Source organism: Colletes gigas, unplaced genomic scaffold, assembly GCF_013123115.1.
Source record: "Colletes gigas isolate AHSC1104 unplaced genomic scaffold, ASM1312311v1 Colletes_gigas_Sc00019, whole genome shotgun sequence".
In the NCBI taxonomy this organism is placed as follows: Eukaryota; Metazoa; Arthropoda; class Insecta; order Hymenoptera; family Colletidae; genus Colletes; species Colletes gigas.
Genome location: NW_025106648.1, coordinates 922,788 through 950,761, shown reverse-complemented (window position 1 = coordinate 950,761; position 27,974 = coordinate 922,788). Strand labels below are relative to the sequence as shown.

General features: G+C 40.5%; 1 protein-coding gene across 4 annotated transcripts in view; it reads left to right on the top strand.

Moving 5' to 3' along the window:
- Positions 1 to 27,734, top strand: part of LOC122400650 (dystroglycan-like) — a 97,281-nt gene extending 69,547 nt beyond the window's left edge. For 2 of the 4 annotated variants that reach the window (XM_043402195.1, XM_043402196.1), the window contains 14 exons: positions 12,678 to 13,108; positions 17,372 to 17,581; positions 19,196 to 19,324; positions 21,830 to 21,955; positions 22,377 to 22,736; positions 22,848 to 22,940; positions 23,348 to 23,779; positions 24,155 to 24,711; positions 24,936 to 25,131; positions 25,246 to 25,407; positions 25,471 to 25,707; positions 25,774 to 25,963; positions 26,110 to 26,790; positions 27,291 to 27,734. In XM_043402195.1, the coding sequence (XP_043258130.1) occupies positions 12,728 to 13,108; positions 17,372 to 17,581; positions 19,196 to 19,324; positions 21,830 to 21,955; positions 22,377 to 22,736; positions 22,848 to 22,940; positions 23,348 to 23,779; positions 24,155 to 24,711; positions 24,936 to 25,131; positions 25,246 to 25,407; positions 25,471 to 25,707; positions 25,774 to 25,963; positions 26,110 to 26,790; positions 27,291 to 27,514 (3,978 nt within the window). In that variant the 5' untranslated portion in view covers positions 12,678 to 12,727 and the 3' untranslated portion in view covers positions 27,515 to 27,734. The remainder of the gene's footprint in view (positions 1 to 12,677; positions 13,109 to 17,371; positions 17,582 to 19,195; positions 19,325 to 21,829; positions 21,956 to 22,376; positions 22,737 to 22,847; positions 22,941 to 23,347; positions 23,780 to 24,154; positions 24,712 to 24,935; positions 25,132 to 25,245; positions 25,408 to 25,470; positions 25,708 to 25,773; positions 25,964 to 26,109; positions 26,791 to 27,290) is intronic. The other 2 variants (XM_043402197.1, XM_043402198.1) reach the window with 2 other exon arrangements.
- Positions 27,735 to 27,974: the final 240 nt, after the last annotated feature.

Below are 27,974 nucleotides of genomic sequence, written 5' to 3'. Positions count from 1 at the left end.
CCGTTCAATTTACTCAAAACGCAAGAAGCTACTGGACTTTGGCAATTTTTATAATATTCATAACAAACTTCGCTAATTACTCGGATTGTTATGCTACTTCAACTTTGAACTTTGACGTTGAACGTGTTCCTATAAATAAATGTTTAAGTTATCCACATCTTCCTGCGTAAAAAGTTTCTTCTGCGTTCCCCGCTCTGGAAAACACCAGCTTGAATCAACATCGCGAGGCTTGTCGAGCCTGCTGCACATCGAGATTGCAAGGTGAAAGTCAAACAGATAATCGAAGCACCCGATAATATTCTTCGCAATATAAACCTGCCGGATGCTAAGGAACTCAAATGGAAGGTGTATCCGGAAAAACGGAGTGCAAACATTTTGCAACGATACGCATAATATGTTTCGATAACAATCGTTGCCAGAACACGATAAAATAATCGCGCTGGAACACGGAATAAACGATTTTTAAATCTCGTCATGAAAATTCCTGTAAACAACTCTTATAAACGATATCAACATCGAAACATGATAAAATTCACGGTGAAAGGTCACTTCACAAAGATACTCATTCTAAATATTTAAAAGAATAATTCCTTTCAGAGTTTTTGGTCTTGATTTTTTATTCTTAATTTTCCTTTATTGATGATGTAATTCAATTTACGAAAAAATGAGTTTCGCAAAGATTTATCAGAAATGACCTGATTCATAGAATCCATGCTACCGCCATATATCTTTATCGAGACTTCGCTGAGACAGATAGCTGTCACTGTTTTGCACATGTCATTATCAGCAGATTTATCGATAATTAAATGTCCAGGATTTTACAAGATAAACATGGTAACCGTATATAAAATGTGGTATGTATCTTTGCGCGTGTTCTTAAAATCAATATGCAGAATGAACGGTACAAGTTTTACGATCCCCTAAAGATATATCAAATTTCCATACTGGCTTTATTAGTAATTTTATAGCTAGCGATAAGAAACTAATAAGGAACATTCGTCTAGTCTGATCAAACTTTGTATCGATATAGATATATTAACTTGGTACATCATTATAACATGAATATTGGTGTTCATCTTTTCAATAAAATTGTCAACCACTTCCGGTTGTGAATAACAATTGACAGTAGTTTATTTTAACAAATAATCCATTGTTTTAAAGGAAAAGATGCTCATAAAAATAATTTTCTCACCCCATACAATAATCCAAAGACTGACAATATTAATTTTCAATAAAATTGTCAGCCACTTTAGGTTGTGAATAACAATTGACAGTAGTTTATTTTAACAAATAATCCATTGTTTTAAAGAAAGAGGTGCTCATATAAATAATTTTCTCACCCAAATAATCCAAAGACTGACAATATTTCTGCCAAGTGTCCCAACACTTGCAACCAAAATTGAAAATCTAATATTTGTTCAACCACTCACGGATAACAGATTGTCAATGTTTTATTCGTGTTTCGAAATTTTCATCCGTACAAGAATTTCGCCTCAGTACGCGATATTAATGAAACGTCACCTATGGCGACTGGAGGGTCTACCGGAAGTCCCGGTTATATCGAACTCCTCCATTGTACTTCATTTTTCCTTCGATTTTCCGATTCGCCGACTCATGAAATTGCCGCGCGGAATCGATACGGTTAATTACCGCGGCCATTAATTATTCCTTTGGGCCGAGATTTATGATTCTCCGTCGCGTCTGCGCGCCTGATTTGCACAAGTTTATCGGGGCAGCGTTTATGATTGATCATGTAATCGAGCGTGCACGGTTGTTCGAGGAATGTGGAAAAATATGGCCGGCTACGTGTATCGTGTACGTCGCCGTTGCTCCGTGCTCAGTGCGATAATTGTGCTCCGCAACTCGGCCGTATGTGTGTTACTTCGATTAGCGTGGCGCAGTTACAGAGCCGGGCAACTTCGTACGAGTAATTTTGTAACGCGAGCCGACCGGGGCACGCTTCTGGCGTGAATAGACAAAGTTATTGCTCGCACGGAACAATCGATGCCCTGTTCGCTGGCCATCCACGCAGTCGTCTTCGATAACACGCGATTTTGATCTTTTAACCCTGCCCAGCGTTGATGGTGCATTTATGTATCTTGAAAGACTTCTTTCTTCGATTTTTTTTCCCCCCCATTCTCAACGCCTCGACTGTCGTTTCGATTCTCCGTATCTCGAGATTGTCCTCGATTTATTTTTAAAATAGTAGTATTTAAAGTTCATGAGACGATGTCAGAATCACAGGGATGAGGGCTTACTGTATTTATATTTATATTTCTATGAAGGCCATTTACTTTCAGTAATATTTTATTTTAGATTGCTATTTAAAAAAAATAGACCTAACCTAGACCTTGCCGATACGATATCTTAAAATTTAGTTGGCTGAAATCTTCAAAAATCTTCAGTAGACATGTTTCTATCGCTCGAAATAGGATAATTAAATAATAGAAGTCAGTAGTTTTTAATTGTTCTAGTTTCACCGATAAAAATATGTCTCTGAAGATTTTTGTGCAATTTGAAGCCAATCGAAATAAAATTTCGAGAAAAACGAGTTTAAAGTTTTAACTATGCTGCTCGACTATCAGTAACAAACCTATTCAAACCTCTAGAAACTTCGATATTTTTGCGAATCGAAGTCCATACAGAGTTTCGAAATCCCACCTATTCAAACCTCTACAAACTTCGATATTCTTGCGAATTCGAAGTCCATACACGGCTTTGTACACACAGTTTCGAAATCCTACCTATTCAAACCTCCACAAACATCGATATTTTTGCGAATCGAAGTCAGTTTCGAAATCATCCACCGAAGAAAGTCGATTTTTTCGAAGTTCCAGGCCGGAATACACCTTCAAACTAGAATAGTACAATTTCAGTTGGATTTTTGTTTTCTCGTAGATCTTTATATTTTTGTAATAATTCTCTGTACTTGTGAGAGGATTTACGGGAAGATCAGTAGCGATGATCTCACGAAAAACGTCGAAAATCGTTATTCAAACACGTCGAACAGCATGGCGACTCTCGAGTATAGGTGGGCGAGCACGACGCGGACGAGTGGTCCTCGGAATTCCAAACGCGATTATATTTAAGCGCTCTATTCTGATCCGTGGCCCCGGGTGCTGGAGAGAGCCAAAGCCCCGAGCGACGCCGTTAAATCGTCGGAAACGTCGAAACTGGTTTAATAACGCCCTCCTGGCCGTTGCCAGAGATGAAAATCGTCCAGCGTCGCACCATCCTGCGTTAATTTCGAATTTAATCCGGGCACCGGGCCCGCTAGGGCGTCGCGACGCGAACCGTTCGACCGATCGATCGCTATTTACCGCCACCCAATCGATCTCCCATCGACAGAGTCCCGGAAACATGGCTGAAACCCCAAGAGTCAATTTTGTCAATTTTTAGAGGAACAATGGAGATCACGCTCGTGCAATTGTTTTTTGAATCGTTAATAAAATTTAAAAAGAGGCGATGAACTGATAATTGTTCGTAAATTTGTTTTTTGCAAAATAGGATCTGGATATGTATTTCTTACATCGTAAATAAAAATATTAACAAAAGAGAATAATTACCCTAGAAACGTAATGTACATCAGAATATTCTCTAATTGCAGCTGCACTTTGCAGATGCATCCGTAGAAAGATACAACGTCATAAAGCTCCGCAATAATTCTCTCTATCAGCCTTTTTTAATCCTCATTTAGCAAAGAACTACAGCGCGGAGCAAATCGTAATCGGCTTAATTTTTGGGCAGAGCAGTTAATCCCTCGGGAGACATCCAGGCGATCGATACCGCGGGCAAAAGTTAGTTTACGAGTGTATCTAAAAATTTTATTCGTTATTCGCAAAAAAATTTCGTTTTAAAATATTACGTTTTTTTTTTTATTTTATGCGGTGTCGGTCGATTGAATTTCCAACATTCGTTTTTCGAGACCTTGCCAGACGCGATAAGGGCCCTACAAACGGACCGCGTGTCAAAGGTTATGCGTTTAATTGGAATTTCGATTAGGCGGGGAGCGATTGCTCGCGCGAAAGCGATGCGTGGCAATTTTGCCCGGCAGCGTGGCTTCTCCAAAGGAAACGCAATTTCGCCGAACGATCCCCGCGTCTTTATTATCACGACGATGGCCTACATACTGTTCTATAATTGCAAAATGCAAATATCGCATTTACATGCGGGCATAATACGCCTGGCCAGGTGATTCGTATGCCGAACAAATAATCTTATTCGTTTGCACGCGCGAAAACTGCGACGCGATTGCGGTCATCCTATCGCAAACATCCACACAATTATTAATTCCAACGCGGTAAGATTCCGAAGTGTAACGCTGACTTTTTGATGAGCTTTTTCGCAACGATGCAGCTCGAAAGGCTGAAGATAATTGTGACCGGTATTGAGAACAGACGATTAATAATTTATGAGATATTTAATACAACCCACCGACCCTTCATGTATACCCATTTTTGTCTATTTAACGAGGCAACGTACTTGAAATTTTTGCATTATATGTATAGAAAGTTATGATTGTTCGTAAGATATCTCTTTTATATCACATATTCCTCCTTAAAACGTGAATTTTTCAAATCTGTACAAAAATATTCAATAATTTTACTGTAAATGTGTATAGTACTTTAACTTAATACAGAAAATTTACGAACTACGGTCGAAATATTTTAATTTTCATCGGATAGGAGATAGTTCCAGAGAAAACAATTACTTACGAAAAAAATGCTGGCTAGTAAGTAGGCGAACATCCTGTATACAAATTTAAATTCTTATTTCAGTTAAATAAATAATTTATAATCAAGTTTTATGGTACACCAGTTGTATGATCAATAGGAGTTGCTGAAACTTCTTTGGGTGCATAGTATCAAAGTAAATTTAAAAATAAACACAGAAGACAGCGTAAATTATAGTAATTGGTATAGTCATCGAATAGGGGATGAAATGCCCTTTAAAATGAGCGTTCGTACAAGTCGATAGCGTAATTAGTTCCAGAGATATAAGAGTTCGAAGCGTTTGTTTACCTTTCATTGTTTACATCGCGAGGTCATTGACCGCACGTGCTCGCAGTAAATAGAGAAAAAATTACCTTCTACATAAATTACGATATCTCGAAAACGGAAAGTCGCATCAACGAAAACCAAAAACCGTCTTAAAGAGGGAGCTTTTCCGCTTCTAATGATGGTTCAGTTATGCAAAAAGCACTAATAACTTCGAAAATGCATGTGTCTAAAGTTATATTATTTTTAACACGCGTTAATAGACTGCTTTAAAACAGGAGAAACTGAAGATACTCTGCTTCATCTTTCCTATATATTTTGTATTTACATCGAAAGCTAACCAGAATTTCATACTAAATTTTGTCCAGTTTTGTTACAAAAAAATATAAATCGTCAGATGACCGATCATGGTAGATTAAAGTGATCAACAGGCCATTCTTCTTTATTGTACTCGCGATTCGAATGTCAAAAACCGCTCTTTTAATAAACGTAACCGAAAAATGAGTTATGGATTGGCGCGATGCCTAGTGTATTTCGCGCGAAGGAAGGGACGTGGTTAAAAATTCGTGCCATTTTCCGAGTAGCGATTTATCGCCCCAGCCCGGAACGAAAAATAGCGGAAGCTATAGATTCTCGTTAATTATTTCGCTGCAGCGGAACCTCTTTTATCATGCGAATTTTCGTGCAATAGTTTTAAAGAATTCAACTCCTGGGACCGCCAAGGCCCGAATTAATTTTTCACCGTGCAATGAAATTGCAAGAAAATTGCATCAAAGAAAGTACAGCAGGGAGCTGGGGAAATGTACTCTGAATAAAACTTAGATACATTAATTGGAATGTTTAGAAACATTTATTTTACTGCTGGTCCAGATCGTGTACCCTAAAAACAATTACAAAAATGTATTTTGTGTCAAGATTGTTATTCTTTGTTGTTGACTCGATATTTTCTTTATGTTTCGGGTGAGTCACAGCAAGTATAGTTAAATCCACGACTAAACAAATTTGTCACGACAGGTATTTATCGTAATTACTCTTTGTATATATATTCTATGTTCACAAGCAACAATTAATTTTCGAAATCGTAAAATTTATGAAAGTCTCATCTTTATCGTGACACGACGTCTGAAGTTCTCTTGCATAAAATCTAATTAAATATAAACAGTATAAAGAAATGACAATTAAACTAAATAGTAGAAAAGATAAGAACATTTGTTAGTTGCGTGAATCGTTTAAAATGAATCAGTCTGCACACAAAGAAAAGAATCGAAAGGATGTTGACCTGGCACGTAAATCTACAGTTCACACCTTGAGACTCATTCCTACCTTACTTACAGTTGAGTAATCCTGTGGCAAAGGCCAAAAACAGGATGACTCAAACAACCTCAGGTACTCCGCTAATTGTATAGCCGCCGATCGGCCAGAAAATCGTCAGTCTCTTCGCGACAAGCGACAGCGTCGGTTTCTCGCGTGATCGTCGAACTCGAGCTGCATCGGACAACATTTACCATTGTTTATCGGTGAGTTTCACGTCACGTTATTAGATAACGTTGGTAACAGTAACCGTTACGTCGCGTAAAATTCAATTTTCATATGAAATATTCATTTCGTAAACTTGTACTAAGCCTGATACTGAAATGAAATTCTTGGATAAAAGAAAAGTGTTAGAATTCAACGAAGAATTGAACGATATTGTGATTAAAGGGATGAAGTTATACGGGTATCTGTTAATGGTTGAAGTTACTAAAAAATTCTGTAAGAGAAATTCACACAGCTTTGAGTTAACTACAAGTAATTTAATTTGTGATTTTTCCAAGCTGTGAAGGTCATCTTAGGTTTGTTAAATGAATGCATAATTCTTTTTGCACATTTAGTTAGAAGGAATTTGCAGTCGAGATGGTGTCCCGTTAAAAATTGCTATTATGCATCGTTTAGAACGTGATCCTCGATTTGAACTGCATCGAGAATCTATGAAATATTCTTGCAAGTAGAGTTTACTATGAAGAGAAATTAATCAGTGACAATATCATTAAAAAATGAATAGAACCTCGGGCAGATATCCCACACAGGATTCTAAATAATTTAATTAAAAATTAATAATAAAATAAAGAAAAGTGCCCCAATCACTAAATAAATTTCAATTCTTCCGAATATTTTCAATTTTTCTTTTAACATTGCAAAAAGTGTATAAATACAATTAAGTTGATAATTATTCACAATAACGCGGGAATGGGAAATTTTGAATTAAAAAATTCGCCGAACTCCGTCGGTATGTGGTTTCCGGCTGGACGTGGCTGGGGCTGGAGGATCGATGGATCGGACATAGGCACGTGTTGCTTCGATCATAAGTTTTACACGGTGGCCTAGGAGGTCGCGACGTCGACTGGGACGTGACATTCGTCGATCGTGTTCCGAGTGTGGGTGTATCGTCCAGGTATATACGCGTGTGTATGTACTTCCGCTGGGCGCCCCGGAGTCTGACAGACAACCGACTGTTCTTCGATTCTGCGCGCGTCCACTTGTCGCCAGATACGCGCACCTCACCTTGGGCGATAAAACTCGCGGCGGTTTTTTTGCGAAACGACCGCCGCGCGAGGTGGTTGACACGCGAGGTATGCGTACCTGATCGCCGATAGAATAGGTAGATTCCTCCTGGTCTTGATTTTTCACCCTTAACAGAGAAGGAAGCCGCTCTCGAGCGCGCCGTGGGGACCCGCGGACGACTCTCAGACTGCCTCTCGAGTGTGTTAACCCTTCGCGGAGGAGGCGGGCTTCGCGTCATGCTACGTCGTATGCGGGTTTCGGTCGAACGCGAATGTTTTATCGTATTACGTATTGGGAATGTGGTCGGGCTCACCGGCGCTGGCTCGCATCGAAATCGCGATTCGATCGGACCGTGCGAGTGTTTCTTTGAATAATAAGAAAAAGCGACTAAGGGACTCGGTTCCTCGCGTCGATGCACGGTTTTGGGTCGAGTATGGATATTTTATTAGCCTACTGGTAAATTTAGTCGAAGCGAGGCTGCTCGTCGAGCATACGGCAAACAGGGTGAGTCGAATGCAAAGCACTTTTTCGGTATTCTTAAGGGGCCTTTCTACTTTGTAGGATTTAAAAAAACGAATTTTTTTTTGCGTTTTCTTTTAATATGTAGTCTCGAAAATATGTCTACCAAATATTAAATTGAAATTTGAAAAATTAACGAAGTTATAGCCTGCTGTAATGTACCATGCGCAGGTATAACTGGACGTAAAATTTTAAGTTGCCTTTCTACTTTGTGGGATTAAAAAAATTGAATTTTTTTTTGCGTTTTCTTTTAATATGTAGTCTCGAAAGTATATCTACCAAATATTAAATTGAAATTCGGAAATAACAACTGGACGTGAAACTTTAAAGCTGCTTTTCTCGAAACTACATTTTTCGGCACTGTGTATGTGATAACAAAAAAACTATTCAAGATATCAACATGAAATTTATACAGTATCTTTAGAACTGGTCTCCATATAGCATGAACTAGGATAGTTGCGATGTATGCAATACTTTTTTTTTTATTAACAAAAAAGCAACCGAATATATGAAAATATTCAGTATTTTTTCGTAAAATAGCTGCCATTTTGCCATTTTTTGTTTTTTTGAAGAGATCCTACTTTGATGGCAGTGCATACTCTCAAACATAGTTGCTTTCAAAAAAGGTCGTGTCACGGTGTTCATGTTTCCAGTGGTTCAAACCGTGAAAGATTCTTGATTGATATGAATTTGACTATAGCCAGCAGCAAAACAAAAGCAAAAAGTCGATAATTAAAAAACTGTCAACACTTTGATGTTTGGTTCTCGATTTTTTCATGTTTTTTTTTAATTTTGGGTACCTAAAAAAAGATAGAAAATAAAAATTGTGTCCCTTTCGATACGAACTATAGTCATACTGAATGTAAAATTTTAAACCTAAAATTTTAAACTAATTAGTCAAATAGATTTTGAGATATCATGGACACTGTTCTGGTAAACATAGTTTCGAAAAAAAGGTTTTAAAATATTGTACCCCTATAACAAGGACGTTGACTTAACATAACTTCATTAATTTTATAAGTTCATGCACAAGGTTTTGCAAATATATTTTTAAAAAATTATAAAAAAAAGAAATCGATTTTTTGAAAGGTTCACAGAAGAATACCCCCTTAATAATTCATTTTTCTACATAGTTTCCGCTAACAATTTACACATTCGCTGTTATGGTGGTCCCCGGTGCTTCAAAATGATTTACAATGAAAAAATCCTTTGTTTTTTTAACATAAACAATTGTTAGGGACATCTGTAAACGCAGGAAACTTGCAGTCAACTTGTTAATAAGAGGTCTTGCTACCGGATTGGCAGCTTTCGTATTCCAAGTGTCGCAAAAAGTAGTATTGCACCTTATACTCATCCTAGTATGTTAGAAAGTTTATTCTGTCCCGGAGTCTCGCGTATCGAAGTTTAACGGATATCTGTGCCACGAGGAACCGTTAGAAAAGTTTTCGTACTAATGGTTCCTCGAAACTGGTCTTCTAATACCTTACATATAAAGCACCCCGTCGTTCGATCAATCCACACAACCTCGGACGGAGAACAATGGCACCCTGAAAGGAATCATACTTCTCGACATTTTCCTCGTCAGTGAATGAACGAGAATCGTGTTCTAGCGCGAGCAGTCCGCAAACAATGGCGCGAACTTCCCTCAACGTTCTACGTTCAGCTACCAGACGTACAACTTCCGCTCCTGGAATTCGAGTAGAATCAACGTAATTCGTCTTTTGTGATAAACTCGATAGTATCCCATCACCGGATCGTTAGAATTTCCATCTTACAACGTTATTATTTATCCATGCACGAGTGTATCCCATCGAGTACGATAATAGTCTCACGAAAAGTTACTTGGTATCTGGACGATGTGTCTATGAATATAGATTGGGGTAAATAAACCAGTATATACACCTAGCTTGAGTACATTTAATATTATCTTACGTAGAAATATATTATTTGATGTTATATTGCATTTAATATTATTTTATTTTATTCGATATACAAATTTGTATTTTAGAGTCACTTGTAGTTAAATATCATATTTACTTCAAACATATATCCATATCTCTACACTCCAACGTCAAACTTTTTAGAAAAAGTTTGGACACCTCTGGAAGAAATTTTAATGGGAGATTATAGAGGTCAAAATAAGACAAAAATCAAGGATACTAATTTGTTGATTGAGTCTTCATTAAAAAGTTATTAACGTTTAAAGTTCCGCTTGTAGAACCATTATCATGCGCACGCAGCTACTCGCAGATTACCGTTCTATAGGCGGAACATTAAACGTAAATAACTGTTTAACGAAGCCTCAATCAACAAATTGATATTCTTGATTTTCGTCTTATTTTGGTCTCTAGAATCTCCCATTAAAATTTTTCCCAGAGATGACTAAACACCCTCTTTAGTAATCAAACTGTTAATTAGAATATCTATGTATTCGTATCTTAACATCAGATTCGACATAAATTGCTAACAAATAACGAGTCCCATAAATCAAAACAGACGCCATCGCAATTTCGTGGCTACAATACGTGTGGGTTTCCCCTGACCGTCGTAAAATTTAGTCAAAAGAATTCAAGAATCGAAACATATAAAGGCATGGAAGATACGCGTAGATCGAGTAGATAATTTACTGCGACAGTTTGCGATGTTCACCACTTTGTGGCGTATGCGTGGCGGCGGGCAGGATAATGAGACCGTTGCAGAAGTCCAACGACGTATGTAAATGCGGACGCAGGCTCGATTGTCTCCACCTACGAGTAGCAGACTTCTCGTACCGTTGGCAGTCTTCAGGGTTTCCTGGAAGTGGCTAGTAAATTGCGTCGCCCTCCTTTCGATTAGCCTGTAACTCGATTTATACGCTGCTTAACCCGAGCCTTTCCTCCGCCTTATTCGGGATTCTAGCTCACCAGTAAAGATGTATAATTTATGCCCCCCCCTGTATAGAGCCGCCTGTTCGAGGCGTCGTTAGCACGTTTGCGATCGGTGAATTGAGACGTGGACTTTTTATTGTCGCTATTAAAAAACTGTTATATGGGGTGAAATAGTGAGGGGTCACACTGGTTACCTAACTCATTCACTGTGACAGATTAGATATTAAACAAAATAAATAGTGGGTATGCTAGTTTCCAATTATCTAAAAGCAAAGTTTTCGTGGTCGATTTTAGGGGTTTGTCTCGACAGAAAAAGTATCAATCGATGAATAATATAATCCTGTACCGATCTACCGATGAAGAATACATAACGCAACATTCGCAAAGAGCAGCGCAAGACACTGTGCTGCACCTATCACAAAGCAACGTGGATCACAATAGCGCCCTATCAGAGAACGACACGGTGTTCGTCGTTAGGAACGAAAATCGATGAAAAGAGGAAGCAGAGAAAACGAGTATCGTCGATTTCTTTCGTGCTGTACACGTTCGTAGCTCATTGAACGGCGCATTGTTCGCGACGTTTCAGTGGGCCACGATCGAAGGTTCTCGTGGCCCGTCGTTGCAGAATTTGCTTTAATGAAAACGATCATGGAGATCCGACGATTTATTTCCCCATGAAAGCGTCGACTACCTCGACTTAACTCTGAGGTCCTCATTGTCCGGCTCCGCCAATTAATGGTCCTCGACGGAACGAGCAATAAGAGGAAATAAAAATGCAATGAAAGGTTTTATTGGCTATCATTGGCTGGCTACTGGATGCTGCACTCGCTCTCCGCGCGCCCTCGCACACCAAAACGTTCCATTGTTCTTTGCAACGGCCAAACGGTCGCGCCAGCCCCGACTGATGAGAAACCGGTGACTTACGACGAAAGAACTAGGCGAAGAATTATGGTAGAGCTGCCGCGATTGATTACCATCGGTTGAACGTATTCACCAGACCGTTTTAGCGTCTCTTCCGCCGACAACGAGACGATTCGAATAATTTAACGGTCGCGTATTAAAAATGAACATCGAAGATCTCGGTATTCGGACGTTATTCCAAATTTAAATTCGTCAGGTTGTTCGACACGATGTTTCGTTGCTCGCTTATTAATATTATACTGTTACGTCCGATTATTTCGGACGCCGCGTTTCCTGTGTTGGACACGAACGAGTTTATATCTGATCTAACGACACGTGACAGTATTTAATGAGTAATCATACGCGATATGCGTCGCTGTTAGTGACCGTACGTGATCGTATGCATCATACCAGACTGTTGTTATCATTACTATTTTTACACCGACGTACCAAGACTCTACCGTTCGATGAACGGTATCGAACTACAGTCGATCCTCGTCGTTTCAATTTCCCAACACGCGAACGACACATGTGTCATCTCGAAACACCGATTTCCATACTAAATCTGAAATTATCCACATTTAAGAAGTCGATGAACCCGTTGAAAGCACCAAAGCTCAAGCTTCTCATTTAATTTTAATACAAAGAATCGAACGCTATAAAATTAATTAATGGAACTACCCCAACCCTTATAGTATCCTCCACCTAACAGAAGAACTTTACACTGATTTTTTATTTGATTGAAGGTTACAGTAAAAAGAATTGAGTTTCTCCCGTAAATTGCATCACGACATCCCTAAATGTTAAAAATGTATTAGGATGAATCTAACACGCGTGAACTGTTTGTTTGCAGGCTGGTCAGCATGATATGATAGCAGCGACCCAAGCAATCTCCCCTGAAAGATGAAGAATCCTTACCTGCTCGCGTGCTTCCTGCTGCTGCCTCTGGTGCTGGGGCTGACCCTGCAGGAGGACGATCTGGTGTTCGACGACATCGGCGAAGACAGCTCCAGCTCCAGCACCGCGGCCACCGTGAACAGTCGTCGTTTCGACCTGGCGTTCGACGATGTCGGCGAAGACGGCGCCAGCACAGCGGCCACCGCGATCAATCGTCGATTCAACGACCTGAGAACGAGCTGGCGTGACCATAAACGGCCGTACGACACCGACAAGCACCAGGTCGAGAGGCTGTGGGGCGTGCCCCACGTCGTGGTCCCGGTCGGCCACGTACTCAAGCTGAGGATCCCCCAGCAACCTTTCACCGAACCCGCGGATTATTATCAGGTGAAAAGACTTCACTCGATATCGTACACTTCTAGACGTCCCATAGTGAACGAACACGATCGAGTTTGTGTCAAAATCATTGAACTTTCAACTGAAATCAAAGTAGTCAAAGAAAAGTATCAAAGTAATTAAGGTTTGATCAAGTTTGAGCCTTGTATAATACTTTCAAAACACGTTGGACTGGAGTTTGTGTCAAAATCGTTAAACTTTCAACAGAAATCAAACTAGTCAAAGAAAAGTATCAAAAGAATTAAGGTTTTATCAAGTTTGAGTCTTGTATGATACTTTCAAGACACGTTGGACCATTAGAAATTACATCAAACATTTTCTTAGAAGTTTGTCGTTGAATAGAAATCAAAGTAACCAAAGAAAACTATGATGCTTTTAAGAAACATTAGACCATTAGAAACTACATCAAACATTTCCTTAGAAGTTAGTCATTGAATAGAAATCAGAGTAACTAAAGAAAACTATCAGAAAAACTAACGTTTGTCCAAGTTTGAACCTTGTTTGGTCGTAGCTTGCTTCTTCACGTGTTATGATGCATTAAAAAAATGTTGGATCATTAGAAACTACATCAATAATTTCCTCAGAAGTTTGTTGTTGAACAGGAATCAAAGTAACCCTATCAAACTATCAGAAGAACTGAGGTTTGATCAAGTTTGAGCCTTGTATGATGCTTTAAAAAAATGTTGGACCGTTATAAACTATATTGAACATTTCCTCAGAAGTTAGTCGTTCAATAGGAATCAAAGTAACTCTAGAAAACTATTAGAAAAACCGAAGTTTGATAAAGTTTGAGCTTTGTATGGCCATAGCTTGCACCTTCGCATGTTATGATGCTTTAAATAAATATTGGACCATTAGAAACTATATTAAACATTTTCTCAGAAGTTTGTCGTTGACTATAGATCATAGTAACCAAATAAAATCGTCAGAAGAACCAACATTTGATCAAGTTTGAGCCTTGTTTGTTCAAAGCTTACTTGAAAGGCACCATCGAGATCATTGAGCCATTTTCCCATATTATGATGCATTTAAAAAACGTTGAATCATTGGATCAACTATATTAAATGTTTCCTTAAAAGTTTGTCGTTCAAAACTCAACACAACTATCAAATCTTGGACCAGAGAAACAGTTTGCTCCAGTTACTAGAATTGCCCTACATGATACTGATGAGTCCCAATGGACAAACACAGAGCCAAGCATTTGATATAAATGCAAATTATCGATAATCTGAATCTACATAGTGACCTCAAGATAGCAATCTTGCATCGTATTATCTTCTCCAATTAATACTCGGTGCTAGTCATCTATTCTGAGAAATGCAAATTGCAACAACAAGCCTTGAAACTGTTTCCTCGGTCATCCCTGCCTCTCGACTCGAATCTTGCAAACTTCTTCAACTACTTCATCGTAGTACATAAAAGAATCAACGAGATATACCCTGCACTGTAGATAATTCAGCTTGTTACTTCCGTTGAGTTTATATGCCAATGTTCGCCCCTAACGCTGCTGGAAATCAGCCTTAAAAATTACCGAAGAACTGCTGTAGAACTCTTCGACGCGGCAGAAGTTGTTCGCGAAGTTGTACACTCCGTGGAAAGTGAAAAATCGAGGAAAAGAATAAGTTCTTGTTAAGGGCGTCTATTTCGGTAGGAAAGGAGCACAGCGAGATGCTTTGTTTAACCGAGTGGCTGGGACAACAAGTAGTTCAATGCACCCTAATTTGTCGGACGCCGGGCGGCAGGAAGGGGCGAGAAGATTCCAGAGTTCCGTTTCGAGCGAATTCTGGACCGTCGCCAGATTTCGTACCTTGATCCTTCCCGGTGAACGTTGCAGGACGTACGTACTGTCTTTCATTTGCCTCCTTTTGTCGGCGGTGCCAACGTCGCTTCGAGAGTCTATATTCGTGATTCAATTTGTCTTGGGCGCCACCGCAGTATAACCGGAAATCCGTTTGACTTTTACACGTTCCGTCCTGCATTTTATCCCGGGAAACCTGGGCTACGTGCCTCGGGGCACAATGGAGGAAAGGAACCCGTAGTAAAAGCGAATGCAAAATCAGTCATTTTTCACCTGTTTTATGGTCCCGGCCATTTTGGAACTAAATCGAGACACCTGGGGAGTTTTTAAACTGGGCTGAAAATTGATTTTAGAGAATTGGAGTAGATCAAAAATACGAATTTTTATGTTAGAGAATAATTTGAGGGAAGGTATTTTTTTTTAGAGAGAGAGGGGAAAATTAATCTTTTTTTGATGCTATTGATTTCTAGAAAGCAAAAGATTTGAAGTGTATTAATATTGTTTGAAACTTCGAGTGAAGTTCAACGACTATTTGAGTTTAGAATAAGTAATGTATGACCACTGGCATCCGATAACTTGATAAACCAATAAATGTCGTACTGATCCCACTCTGTCAAGTTTAACTTGTGGAAGCGATGAAAAAGAAGCCAGAGAAATAGACATCGTCGACTATACATAGTGTAACCGCAAAAAACGACTGGCAATTGGATTATAGTACATTAGAATGTTTATTGCAATCGCTTTATCGTGGTACAGTAGAATTCATAAACTCTGTTCATTCAAGTGGATCATAATATCATGCATAAAAAGGCATATTCATGATACTAGATTATAGTAAATTATTGGAAGTCACAAATTATATTAATTGGCATAGCTGAGTAGATGATAGATTACAAGTAGTACAGTAGAATTCATAAACTCTATTCATCCAAGTGGATCACAATATCATGCATAAAGAGACATTCACAACAGTAGATTATAGTGAATTAGTGCAAATCACAAATTATAATATATTAATACACAAAACTGAGTAGCTGATAAATCACAACTAGTGCAGTAGAATTCATAAACTCTGTTCATCCAAGTGGATCACAATATCATGCATAAAAAGACATATTCACAATAGTAGGTTATAGTAAATTAGCGGAAGTCACAAATTATATTAATTTACAAAACTCAATAGCTGATAGATCACAAGTAAATCATAATACTGATTTATTATGAATTAGTAAGTGTTACAAATCTATTTTTTTTAAAAAGAATGTAAATTACTAGTGGATTACAACATTTAATTAACAATCACAATCGACATGAATTATAAATAATATTTCCTAATAAAACGATACTTTTAGATCACGAGTAAATGACAAATGTAAGATATAAAAGAGCATTAAATGGATCTCGAAAGTATCACAAAACAAGTATTGACCACAACTGTACATTCACAATATAACATCTTAGATTCCTAATATGTTCATAAAACAATGTATACATTACTTTTAAATCATGAGTATACGACAAACTTTATAAGATATAAAGAATCACAAAATGGGTCACAAAAGAATCATATAACAAGTATCGATCACAATTTTACATTCACGATATAACACCCTGGATTCCTAATGTTCATAAAACGATGAATACATTACTTTTAGATCACGAATAAACGACAAGCTGTGTAAGATATGAAGGTTCACAAAATGGGTCTCAAAATGGGTCTTACAATTCTATATTGACAACTTAACATCCTAGACTCCAAATACGTTCATGAAATGATGTATACATTATGTTTAGATCACGAGTTAACGACAAACTTTATAAGATATAGGGGATCACAAAATGGGCCTCAGAAGTATCATAAAACAAGTATCAATCACAATTTTATATTCACAATGTAGCATCTTAGATTCCTAATATGTTCATGAAACGATATGTTCAGAAAACGTCGCTTTTAGATCATGAGTAAACGACAGACTTTATAAGATATAAGGGACCACAAATTGGGCCTCAAAACTATCATAAAACAAGTATCAATCACAATTCTATATTCACAATATAACATCTTAAATTCCTAATATGTTCATAAAACGATGGATACATCACTTTTAGATCATGAGTAAACGACAAAATTTGTGAAACATGAAGTATCACAAAATAGATCTCGAAAATATCACAAAAAATATCAATCACAATTCTATATTCACAATGTAGCACTTTAGATTCTTAATATGTTCATAAAACTATGGATACGTCGCTTTTAGATCACGAATAAACGACAAACGTTGTGAAACATGAAGTATCACAAAATGGATCTCGAAAATATCACAAAAAATGTATTGATCACAATTTTATATTCACAATATAAAATCTTAAATTCCTAATATGTTGACGAAGACAAGGATGTATCTATTGTTAAATTAATTTTGTCTGTTGTGATTTGTGATGTTGAAAAATAGCTGGTAGACTCGAATGGAAAACAGCTGACGCGATGGCTGTACTGGGACGACGCGGCGTCGACCCTGTTGGGCGTGCCGTCGAAAAAGGACGTGGGTAGTCATCGGTTGAGCATCAAGGCCATCGGAATGCACGGGGAGACCGTGAAGGACCTGTTCGTCGTGCAGGTCGTTCCCGAGAAGCACGAGGAACTGAAGCACAGGGATGGAAAGGTGAGGTCCTTATCTCTGGCCCGAGCCGAGATATCGCCGCGAGTTTGTCGTTAGCGGTGAAAACATTCCGTTGGCAACGGTTCAAGTGTTTCCTGAACGAACAACAGGTACCTCCGACTTGGCTTTCCAAGGATTAATTGCACGGATCGATAACCTGTTGTTGAATCCAGTACTTTCTCGGTAGACGACTGGTCAGAAACCTCCGGAAACTTTTCGAAAACATCGCCATTAATCCCTTGACTCGAAGACTAAAAAATCCACAGAACAACAAATGTACTTTATCCACGATAAAACAAAAAATAAGTCGACAATTTATTCGTAGTATTATCTGTTTCTGAAGAACATTAGAAATTGAAACGGTTTCTTAAATCTGATAAAATTGATCTAAATTTAAAAAAAAAATCCATAAAAATTCCTCCCAGTGTTAGGGATCGAGAAACTAGTGATGCAACGAGTCAGGAATTCCACCTACTTTTTCTCGTTTCTTTTCTAGAGCAGAGTGATTCATCGATCGCGGAGGAGCGACGATCTCTCGCGAGGTCCAGCTCGCTCGATCGTTACTAAATTCGGTTAGCTAGCTGCTAACGAAGCGATAAATCAATTAGCTCGTTAATCGGTCTCGTTGGTACGCCGGGCAACAACCGTGCACTGGGTTTGACTCTCGCGGCGCGATCGCGCGTTGATCATTTTAATCGGGCACGAGCCGATTTTCGGAAGCTCGATAATTAATTGGCCCCAATAACGCGCTCGTTAAATCGTTTGACGGAATAATCTCGTTTATCGAGTCACTCTTTTACCGCGTTCCACGGCTTGTCGGAGTTAATTGAATCGCGACGGATAATCGACGCAACGCGGCCGCCATTTTTTGGGGGCGTCTGATTCCGGTTCATTAAACAATTAAATAGGCTCGTTCAATTATTATAAACGATACACACACAAATTGGTTGCGTCTCCTAACTTGTGTACTCCAAAAGTATCCGCAAAAAAGTGTTTAATATAAAAATTTTGAGTAGAACTTGCTGAAATGGTTTCCTTTCTAATAATCGGTCCATGTACAAGCTATGTTAAGGGGAAGTTGAATTTTTTTTTCGAATATCACAAATATCTGAGTAATTAAAATATCTAAAATTAATTCTCAAATTTTAATGAATTCTCAATATCGAATGTTAAATAAAATAAATCTGGGTAGAATATCGTTGGTTTTGCAGTTTCCGATCGTTCGAAAACACAGTCGAAACGTTAGGGTTGAAACGATTTAACAAATAGAAACGGTTCCCCGAGTTTCAGAATTGAATTAATTGGGAAAAACGAAGAGGGGGCGAAGGGGTGGGCGGGAAGCGGGAAAAGAGGGTTTGTTCGACGGGCGTGCAAGCGTATCGTGAGACACAAAGCCGTTAACAAAGCGCGCCGCGTACAGCGCGATTACATCGGCATGCCGCATTTAAATCTCGTGAAGGAATTAGTCTCGTAGACGCCGTTGATTGACGCCAATTGATAGTTGCGCGGTATGCGTCAGCCTATCCCGCTCCACGGCCTTAATTCTATGGCGTTTCACACACTGACACCGTCCGATGGCCGAACCGACCGACTGAAATAGGACGTTCCTGATTTTAGACCCACTGCAACAAAGGGGAGGATCAGACGCTCTTGACGTTGTTTCTGGACACGAGGTTCGACAACCTCTCGCCGTTGGACCGAGTCAATACCATCGATAATCTCGCTGGATTCTTGGGACTTCACGTGGTAAAGTATCCTCGAACGATCTTCTTTACAACCCACTCGGTCGCTACAGCCTCGCTGACTCTAACGATTTTTGCCTCCCGCCATTTAAAATGCGCTCCCTTGTCTCAGAAAATGGGCAATCTAAAGAATTTCTCTTTTTTTAAATTGGTACTGTTGAGAATAACCATTGCATGCATGCAGTCTCCACCCTTGCAAAGGTCAGTAATACCTGAGGAGAACACATGTTTATTGCACTCCCTTTTTCGAGCCTCAAAGTTAGCAGAAACCCGTCAAGCTAAGAACAGCATTTTCGGTTTGTAAAACTACATTAATCAAATACATATCGTCCTTCCACGAGAAGAGGGCATAGCGTGTTTACATCCCCACTCTTGCTGCAGTCCGCTGACAGCAACAGGAATGGGGATATAAACACGTTGTGCCTTCTTCTCGCGGAAGAATAGTACTCAGGTCGAAACTCTGTCGTATTTATTTAGCAAATAGATATTCAACAGGTATATCTACCAAGGCATTACATGAATTTAATAATATTCCTGTGCTCCAGTAGCCAGTGACAATTACAAACACAGACGAAAATGGCATTCTTCCTACAAGATGCAGAACACACGGCGCAATTTAAATTTGCCTAATAAAATCTGTTTCTATCTCCGTGGAACGCTTGAAAGAGTCGTTCTGTGGAAATGCAAATGTCAAGCCGCTTGATTCTGTAAAGTTTAATGGTTCGTCGTGGCCCCGCTATCAACGCGATATCAAAATGCAAAAAACCCAAACTACGTCCGCTAATAATAATAGCCCGTTGCTTGTTTTTAATTTCCGCCCGATGGAATGTTCGCGCGGAGGAAACCCTCGCGCGCGAATGACTCACGGGGAAAAGGATGTCGAGAATAACGCGTTTCCTTCTCTCCCCGGCGCCGCGATTAAATTAATTAAGAATTCCCTCGGTACCGGTGAAAGAAAGAAAAAAAAAAGTAGAAGGAAGACCGTTCTCAAAGGCGTCCAATTTATGCCCGCTGTAACGAAAAGGAGCCTCCACGCTGGGATACTTTTTAAGTTGAAAATTTTCCGCATTATGTCGGAGCTCGCGATGCATCCTCTGTGTCGGGGGGCGCGTAGCAGCGGGCCTCTTTGGCGTCGTAAAGTTCTTCCTTCTCGTAAAGAAGCCCACGCGCGCCCTGCCCGGGGAGAACTTTATCAAATATTCTTCGTTCGAGTCGGCACCACTTTGCGCGCGCACGCGAAATTAGGCCGCCTCCGCGAGCCTCTTTAGAGCAATCTCTCGTATTTCGCCAATTAAACTTCTTGGTTCACAGTTATCAACGCATCGAAACGGGACGCGAACGTTTGCCTCGCGCCATTTTGTTCCTTCCATCGTCCTGTGTTCCAGGACATTTTTAAAGCTTCAATTTTCAATATGATAATTTTTCTAAATTTTTATACCCCACACGAACTAAAAACAGTGAAAGAAAATAAAAATAACGGATGAAATTTAGCAATTTTAATTTAAAAGTTATTTATTATTTCTCAAATACAGCAGTTGCCAAATGGTCACCCTGTAATTTTGAACGTAATATCTTGTATATTTCTAGAGCCAGTTCTATCTCGCAGAAAAGTTTTTTGCCCTTTGTATGAAAAAATGAGGGAAGTAAAAGCTAAGTGGTGCAACGAGGTCTACCTTTCTTTGACCGTGCTTTTCGTAAGTGCATTGATGCACCTCCGGGCTGCGCGTGCAGTATTTTTTTAAAAAAGGAACCGTGTTTTCTTATTAGGTATACACATTCTGCAACTAGGCAAAAACGTTGAAGAAATTAGTACTTCATAAAATATCCTTAATTTCTTCATCGAGGTAAATTATTTGCTATTTTTTAACGAATGAAATAAGATGTAAATCCATCGCTATATGGATTTTATATTTTTCGTAACCATTTCCCGTGAAAATTATTTAATTTTAACTGTATTTTATAATATTGAGAAACTCATGAACAAATCTCGCGTTGATAAACTAGTTTTACCAATTGTCGGAAACAAAGCTTCATACCGCGATCACGGTTGAAATTGCATTCCCGGAAAATTCATTCCATCCGTATAATTAATTCGGTTACGATGATTTAATTTTCGCCATCGAGTTGATGGAATTACATTCCGCGGAATCGCTGTAAATATTTTTTCCATCCCGTTCGCTGAATTTCTCTCGCCAGTGTAATCGAAAATCTGTATAATACAATTAATACAATTAACAATATATTATACAATAAAACAGATTACAATCAAATTGATTTTTGATTACCATGTAGTTTTCGATATAGTTTACGATGCCCTGAGAATTACACATGAAATATTATTACCGTACAAAGTTATTAACGGCGTTTGAAATTTGATACACGATCCAAAGTTATATCCCCGTAGGATTAGGGTTAATCGAAGTCAGTGGAGAACCAGAATTTCCTCGTATACTATTCATAAAACCCGTCACTTCGGCCATTGATCCATTTTCGTCGATTTGAATTTCAGAGCGCGTTTTCCATGCACCCTCAAAGCGCCAAAGAGAACTTGAACATGGACAGCTCGGTGATCCTCAGCGGACCTGGAAACGCGAAACATCGTAAAGAGAAACACCTCACCGCGGTACAGTGGCAGGTGAATCTTCTGAATTATTATTCGACCCCTTAGAGTACTCTAATTGGCACCACAAATGCGGTGGACAACAACAACGGAACAAACGGTTAACAAACGGAACACAAAGATTTCCGCACGGGGAGGGATGTAATAACCATTCAAACCCAAGAATTCATTATTTATTATATTTTAACGTAACTACTATTCACAAACGTAGAAGAGAACTTGTCGTTGTCGATGAAAAAGGTTGTTTTAAATAACCGTATTTTATTTAAAATATAGTATCTGCAATTTTTCCATATACAGTTTGATATACAGACTTTCTATCCACGTATGATCGTTTTAGTACTGTTTTTATAAATTTGGGTAAACCTATGATACACCAGAAATGTCTGAAGGGCTCGAAATAGTCACAAATTTGGTATTTGTAAATTCGTAACAGGTCGGTTGCGATGATCATTTGTGGAGACATCAGACGGATTTGGTGAAGCGATTGCGGGATCAAGCGAGGGACGGAACACTGGCCGAGGTTATGCAACATCCGGTCTTACTGTGGCGCGTGAAGACGGATATGAGCCCCTTGTCGAGGAATCGCAGGGACGTTGGTTCCGGAAACTTCGAATACGACGAATACGACGAGGATTACAACGACGAGTACGATGATGACGAGAAGGACAGCGAGGACGACGAAGACTCGCAGGTGCAACCAACGTTTGTGCCAGAGACGAACTCTCCCAGGGAAAGCCTAGGATCGGAACATCCTCACAGGCACCATCACGGGGAAGAGTCTATCAATTGGAATGTAAGTTCAGAAGTCCTCGTAAAAGAAAAATATTTTTTACAGGCGAAGGTGAACCACGGTTCCTGTAAACTAGTTATCATTCTCGTAAAAAATATATTTACTTGTTCCCAGACGGAGGAGATCGAGGAAATGATTCCAATGGTGAACCAGACGAACGTATCGGAGAACGCTGTGAACAGAACGACCACGGACACGTCCTCCGGCGTAAGTATCGGGCCTGTAATCGTCCAATCGTGTGATGTCAGATCACCGACTTCGTGTTCCGATTGGAAATACCGTACAGCTATAAACAGGCTTTCGTTGAGATTCTTATTTCTGTCTTTCATTCGCATACGCAAATCGCTTGAAGGGAGTCATTGCGCTTAAAATACTTAGTGTAGCTGTGGGTACTGCGTGTTTAATGCCGGCCTATGCCAATCCCGCGCCGTTTTAGACGGTATCGATCGATGTATAGAAAGCGCCCGTACGCCAAACATACATTTTCAAAGGAAACGAAAGCCCGAGAGACCGACGAGCTCCATCGCTGTACATCTTCTACTTCGCTCTACCCTTCATAATGTAACTAACCAAGTTTCTCGTGCCGTACAACGCATCTACTAACGATTTCGCAGACAACAACCACTGAACTTACATCACCACCATCAACCACCCCAACAACAACCACCGTCATGACGTTTACCTCAACAACAACCTCGACAACCACCACCCAACAACCACCGTCAACGGCCACTGGTACCACCACCACTAGCACAACAACGACTACCACAATAGCCGATACAACAACAACAACTAGCGTACCGACCACCATTGCACCGACGACAGAACCATCGCGGCCAGAGACCACCGAGGAGTGGATGGAGAACACCAGACACGAGAACGAATCTATAAACGTCTCGTCCGCCATTATTCCAGAAACCACCACCACCACCATCCTCCCTTCGGTAATCGTTCCTCATTCTAGCACAGTTGGAACGCCCACGACCGTCGTCGAGAGGACGGAGACGGACGTCAACGGTGGTACCGTGAATACCACCACGGAGGAGGTAATGCTTCAGTGCTTCGTGCTTCTCATTTGTATTATAGTCCATGCTGCGCATATAGTCGATTCCACGAGTCTCTCGCTTTGCCAACGGATAGGTCGTTACGAACCCGAAACCATCTTCGTTTGTAAACTAACAATTAACGCTAGCTTCTACGATCGTCAGCACCAAACGTCGACAAACTGGCATCTGACCAACTGGATGTCGGTTTGAAAAATCTGTGAGTTAGTTTACGAACGGATCAAAAATGTTCATTCGTCGCTCGCGAATTAATTTCCCCCCAAAAACCCTGTTCCCTTGCGTCACGACCACAGACCCACCGAGATCTCGTTCAACCGATTACTTCCCGGTGGTAAGACGTCTTCTTTCTGCCTTCAGCCAACGGAACATTCGTCAGTGCCCATGATGAATCAGACCACTACTACTCAAGTACCCGTCACAACACTCTCACACAACATGACAACTTTCGTGCCCACGATTACCAGTACACAAGCAACAACACTTGTGAAGAACATCACCACAACACCCATGACAACGCCCACACAAATGCGAACACTACCACCTACCACATCCACCACCGACACGTACATTGAAATGACTCCAACCATCGTCAACACAACAACATCCAGCACCACCATCAGTATGACCGTCAGCACTCCGACAACGACCAACGCGACCGTCGAACCACCCAGAGTGAACACGGTGACCGTGGAGTACAAGCCTCAAAACTTCCCGCCGAGACAGGACAGAAGATTGAAGAAGATACCGGTGACCGCTGGAAAACCATTGAGCTACGTCATACCATCCAACACGTTCAGCGACCTCGAGGATGGGGACACCAGGAGTCTGAGGCTGAACTTGTACTTACAAGGAGCGCCTCTAAAGAGCACCCATTGGCTTCAATTCAATCAGAACACGCAGGAAGTTTATGGACTGTAAGTTCCCTTTGACGTTTGGAAGTTTGGAAGCTGTTTCGCTAAATTAGTTAATTTGATTTGGTTGCTTAATTGAGGAGTGATGCAATAACAGAAAAATAGCTACTTCCCATCCAGTATCCCAAAGATGTTAAACAAACATACAGAGACACAGACGTTCGCTTTATAGCATCGAATCTCTCAGTATAGAGTGACTAGGTTCTAACTCGTTGCTCTGTCAACAGCCCATTGGAGAACGACATATCAACCTGGACGTACGAATTGGTCGCCGCTGATACCGAAGGCCTGAACGTGACCGATAGGCTGGACATTCACGTGCAACAGCACAAGCTCAGTCGCAGCGTGAATCACGAGTTTAGTATTTACCTGAGGATCGAGAAACGTACAGATTTTCCCACCGACGTGGACTGGGAACTGAAGGTACGTGTTCATCCCTTTCTTTAAATCTGCGATTTGACCCTTTGGGACGCTCTTTTTGAGTGCACCTGATGATTAAGTATCTTAATAGCGTTTAAGATGAATTATTTATCGCAGGTGATTCGAAGTATAGCCGAAGTGTACGGAGATAGCGATACCAGACACATTACCGTTCGATCGGTGGACATCGATCGCGAGCAAGCTATTTTCACTTGGACCAACGATAGTTTGCCAAGGAGCAGCGAGTGTCCCAAGGAATATATCGACAACCTGTTGAACGTAAGTATCTCTACGCTACTGGGAACATTGGTTTTTCCGACGATCTAACCGGGAAACGTTTAGGTGCTGATCGACAGAACCGGTGATCCTAGCGCAGCGTTGAGGACCGTTCTTCAACCCGAGATCAGGGTGAAGAGAGTGATCTACCAGGGTATTGGACAGTGCGAAGACATAGGTCGTCCAGAGCCGCCTAAAGTTTCCACTCAGGAGCCTAAGTCCAACTTCCCGCCAGTACCGAGGAATCAAGTGGACCTGGTTAACGCTACCGTTGGGCAGCTTCTCGTGTTCAAAGTGCCGGAGGTATGTTCGCAAAAGAAATAAACAATTAGGGATCGAGAAACATCAGCTCCTCATCGATCGTTTTAGGATACCTTCTACGACGCTGAGGACGGTTCTGCACGAAACATGCGGATGTCTCTTTTGACTATCGACCGCACGCCTATCCCACCCCACGAGTGGTTGCAGTTCGATGGCAAGAACCAGGAGTTCTATGGCGTCCCTATGCGCAGTGATGTTGGACGCAAGGAGTACCAACTGGTTGTCACCGATAAAGATGGTAATTTTTCAGAATTAGCGATTCGTAATTAGAACTGGAACTTCTCTGTATTCATAATACTCATAAGTTAGATTAATTTTGCCTCGTGCTTTAGAGATGTACCCAGTTATGTGGGACTCCAAACAAATGCAATTTCATTGTTGCAGACGCGAGTGCCACGGATGGCCTAGTCGTAGTCGTCCATCCAGCGCCCCTCGTGCACCATACGGTCGAGTTCTCGATGACCTTGGACATCCCATACGAGTCCTTCGCGCACTCCGCCCTGCAGAAGCGTAACTTCATCGAGAAGTTGCGCGATCTCTACCAAGACAGAGACACCTCCGCCATATCGTTGCACAGTATATCGAACGGTAGTACGGTGATCACGTGGCACAATAGAACCCTTCCCACGTCGTACTGCGCGCACGAGGAGGTGACCAGACTACGAGCTGTCCTGGTGAACGATAACGATCGTCGATCGGTGACGGACGAGGTCCTGGACATCATGGGCCAGAAGTTCCCCGTTAAACAGATCACGGTGGTCCCGATGGGCATCTGCGTGGGCGAAGTACCACCCCACGTTCACTCGCCGGATAACAACGTTCCACCCGTGGACGATTCCACCTCGGTCGGGGCATTCCACGACGACTATCTGATCACATTCGTTCTGCCCGCTATAATCATAGCCGCGATGCTCATTCTGGCGGGCATAATCGCCTGCGTGCTCTACAGACGAAGACGTAGCGGGAAGATGAGCGTCAGCGAGCAAGACGACGAGAGACAGAGCTTCCGCAGTAAAGGGATACCGGTGATCTTCCAGGACGAACTGGATGAGAAGCCAGACCCAGGTATTGATGAATCATTTTTCATTTGTGTTGATTTTTAACTATTGTGTTTGTCGGAAAGTAATTTCGTTTTTTTTCTTCGTGAAGAGGAGCAATTTTCTTATGATACATAAATATTTTACTGAATTATATACTGATCATTTTGATTCAATACCTTGGGTCATTGTCTTGGTAGTAGCATGATTCCATTGTTCATAAAATTTTGTATGTTTATTTAGAAAAAACTGATCCAAGTGATTTTTGACATTGTCACTTTAAGTAGATTTATGGATAGTTTGGTGTAAAACTGAAGATACTCTCCTTTCGTCTTTGCTATACATATATTTCCTATTTACAATCGGTCAAATGTGCTCGTGATTAGAATAATTATGAAAGATTATACTCTACGAAATCTATATGACACATTCTCAAATACTTTCGTGAGCTACAGTATAATTCTCATTGACTTGTTGATCTTCCAAAAGCATACAAATTAAAATTCTCCTTCCTTCTGTTTGTTACAGGTAACAAGTCGCCGGTCATTTTGAAGGAAGAGAAACCACCCTTACCACCCCCCGAATATCAGAAAACCGAGGACGGAGCGGACGTGCCGATGTTGCCAAAGGAGAATTCAGAGGAACCGTACCAGCCGCCGCCGCCATTCGCCACGAACCGCGACACCAATCGTCAGAATCGTCCCAAACCTACCCCAACGTACAGGAAACCCCCTCCTTACGTACCCCCCTAACAAAATACGGTCCATTCGCCCACGCGCAAATATATGCTAGCGATGCTCGGAGACTCCCCAATACACACGCAAAACCAAAACAATTATCAGAAGAAACCTCAGCTCGCCGTTGACCTCGACGGCTGTGGATCTCTGAACGTATACAGCAATCTCTAAGGCTTTCGTTCGTCCGGTATGATCGGTACATCGTAGATGAAAAGATATTCACGTTGAGAGAAAATCGCGCGCCGCACTTTTTACTTATTTTTTACGATAACCACGTAAACGTGTTGAACAACGCTCGTTCGTTGCCGTTGAATCGCGGTAATACGTAATTTAAGAGAGATCCAGTCAACGAGATTCTCGATATTTCATTTTTATTGCGTTTTCTTTTTTTTCTTTTTTTTTATATATATATATATATATATACATATATATAGATTTTGTTTAAATCGATGTACTCTATCGACCGTCTGTATTT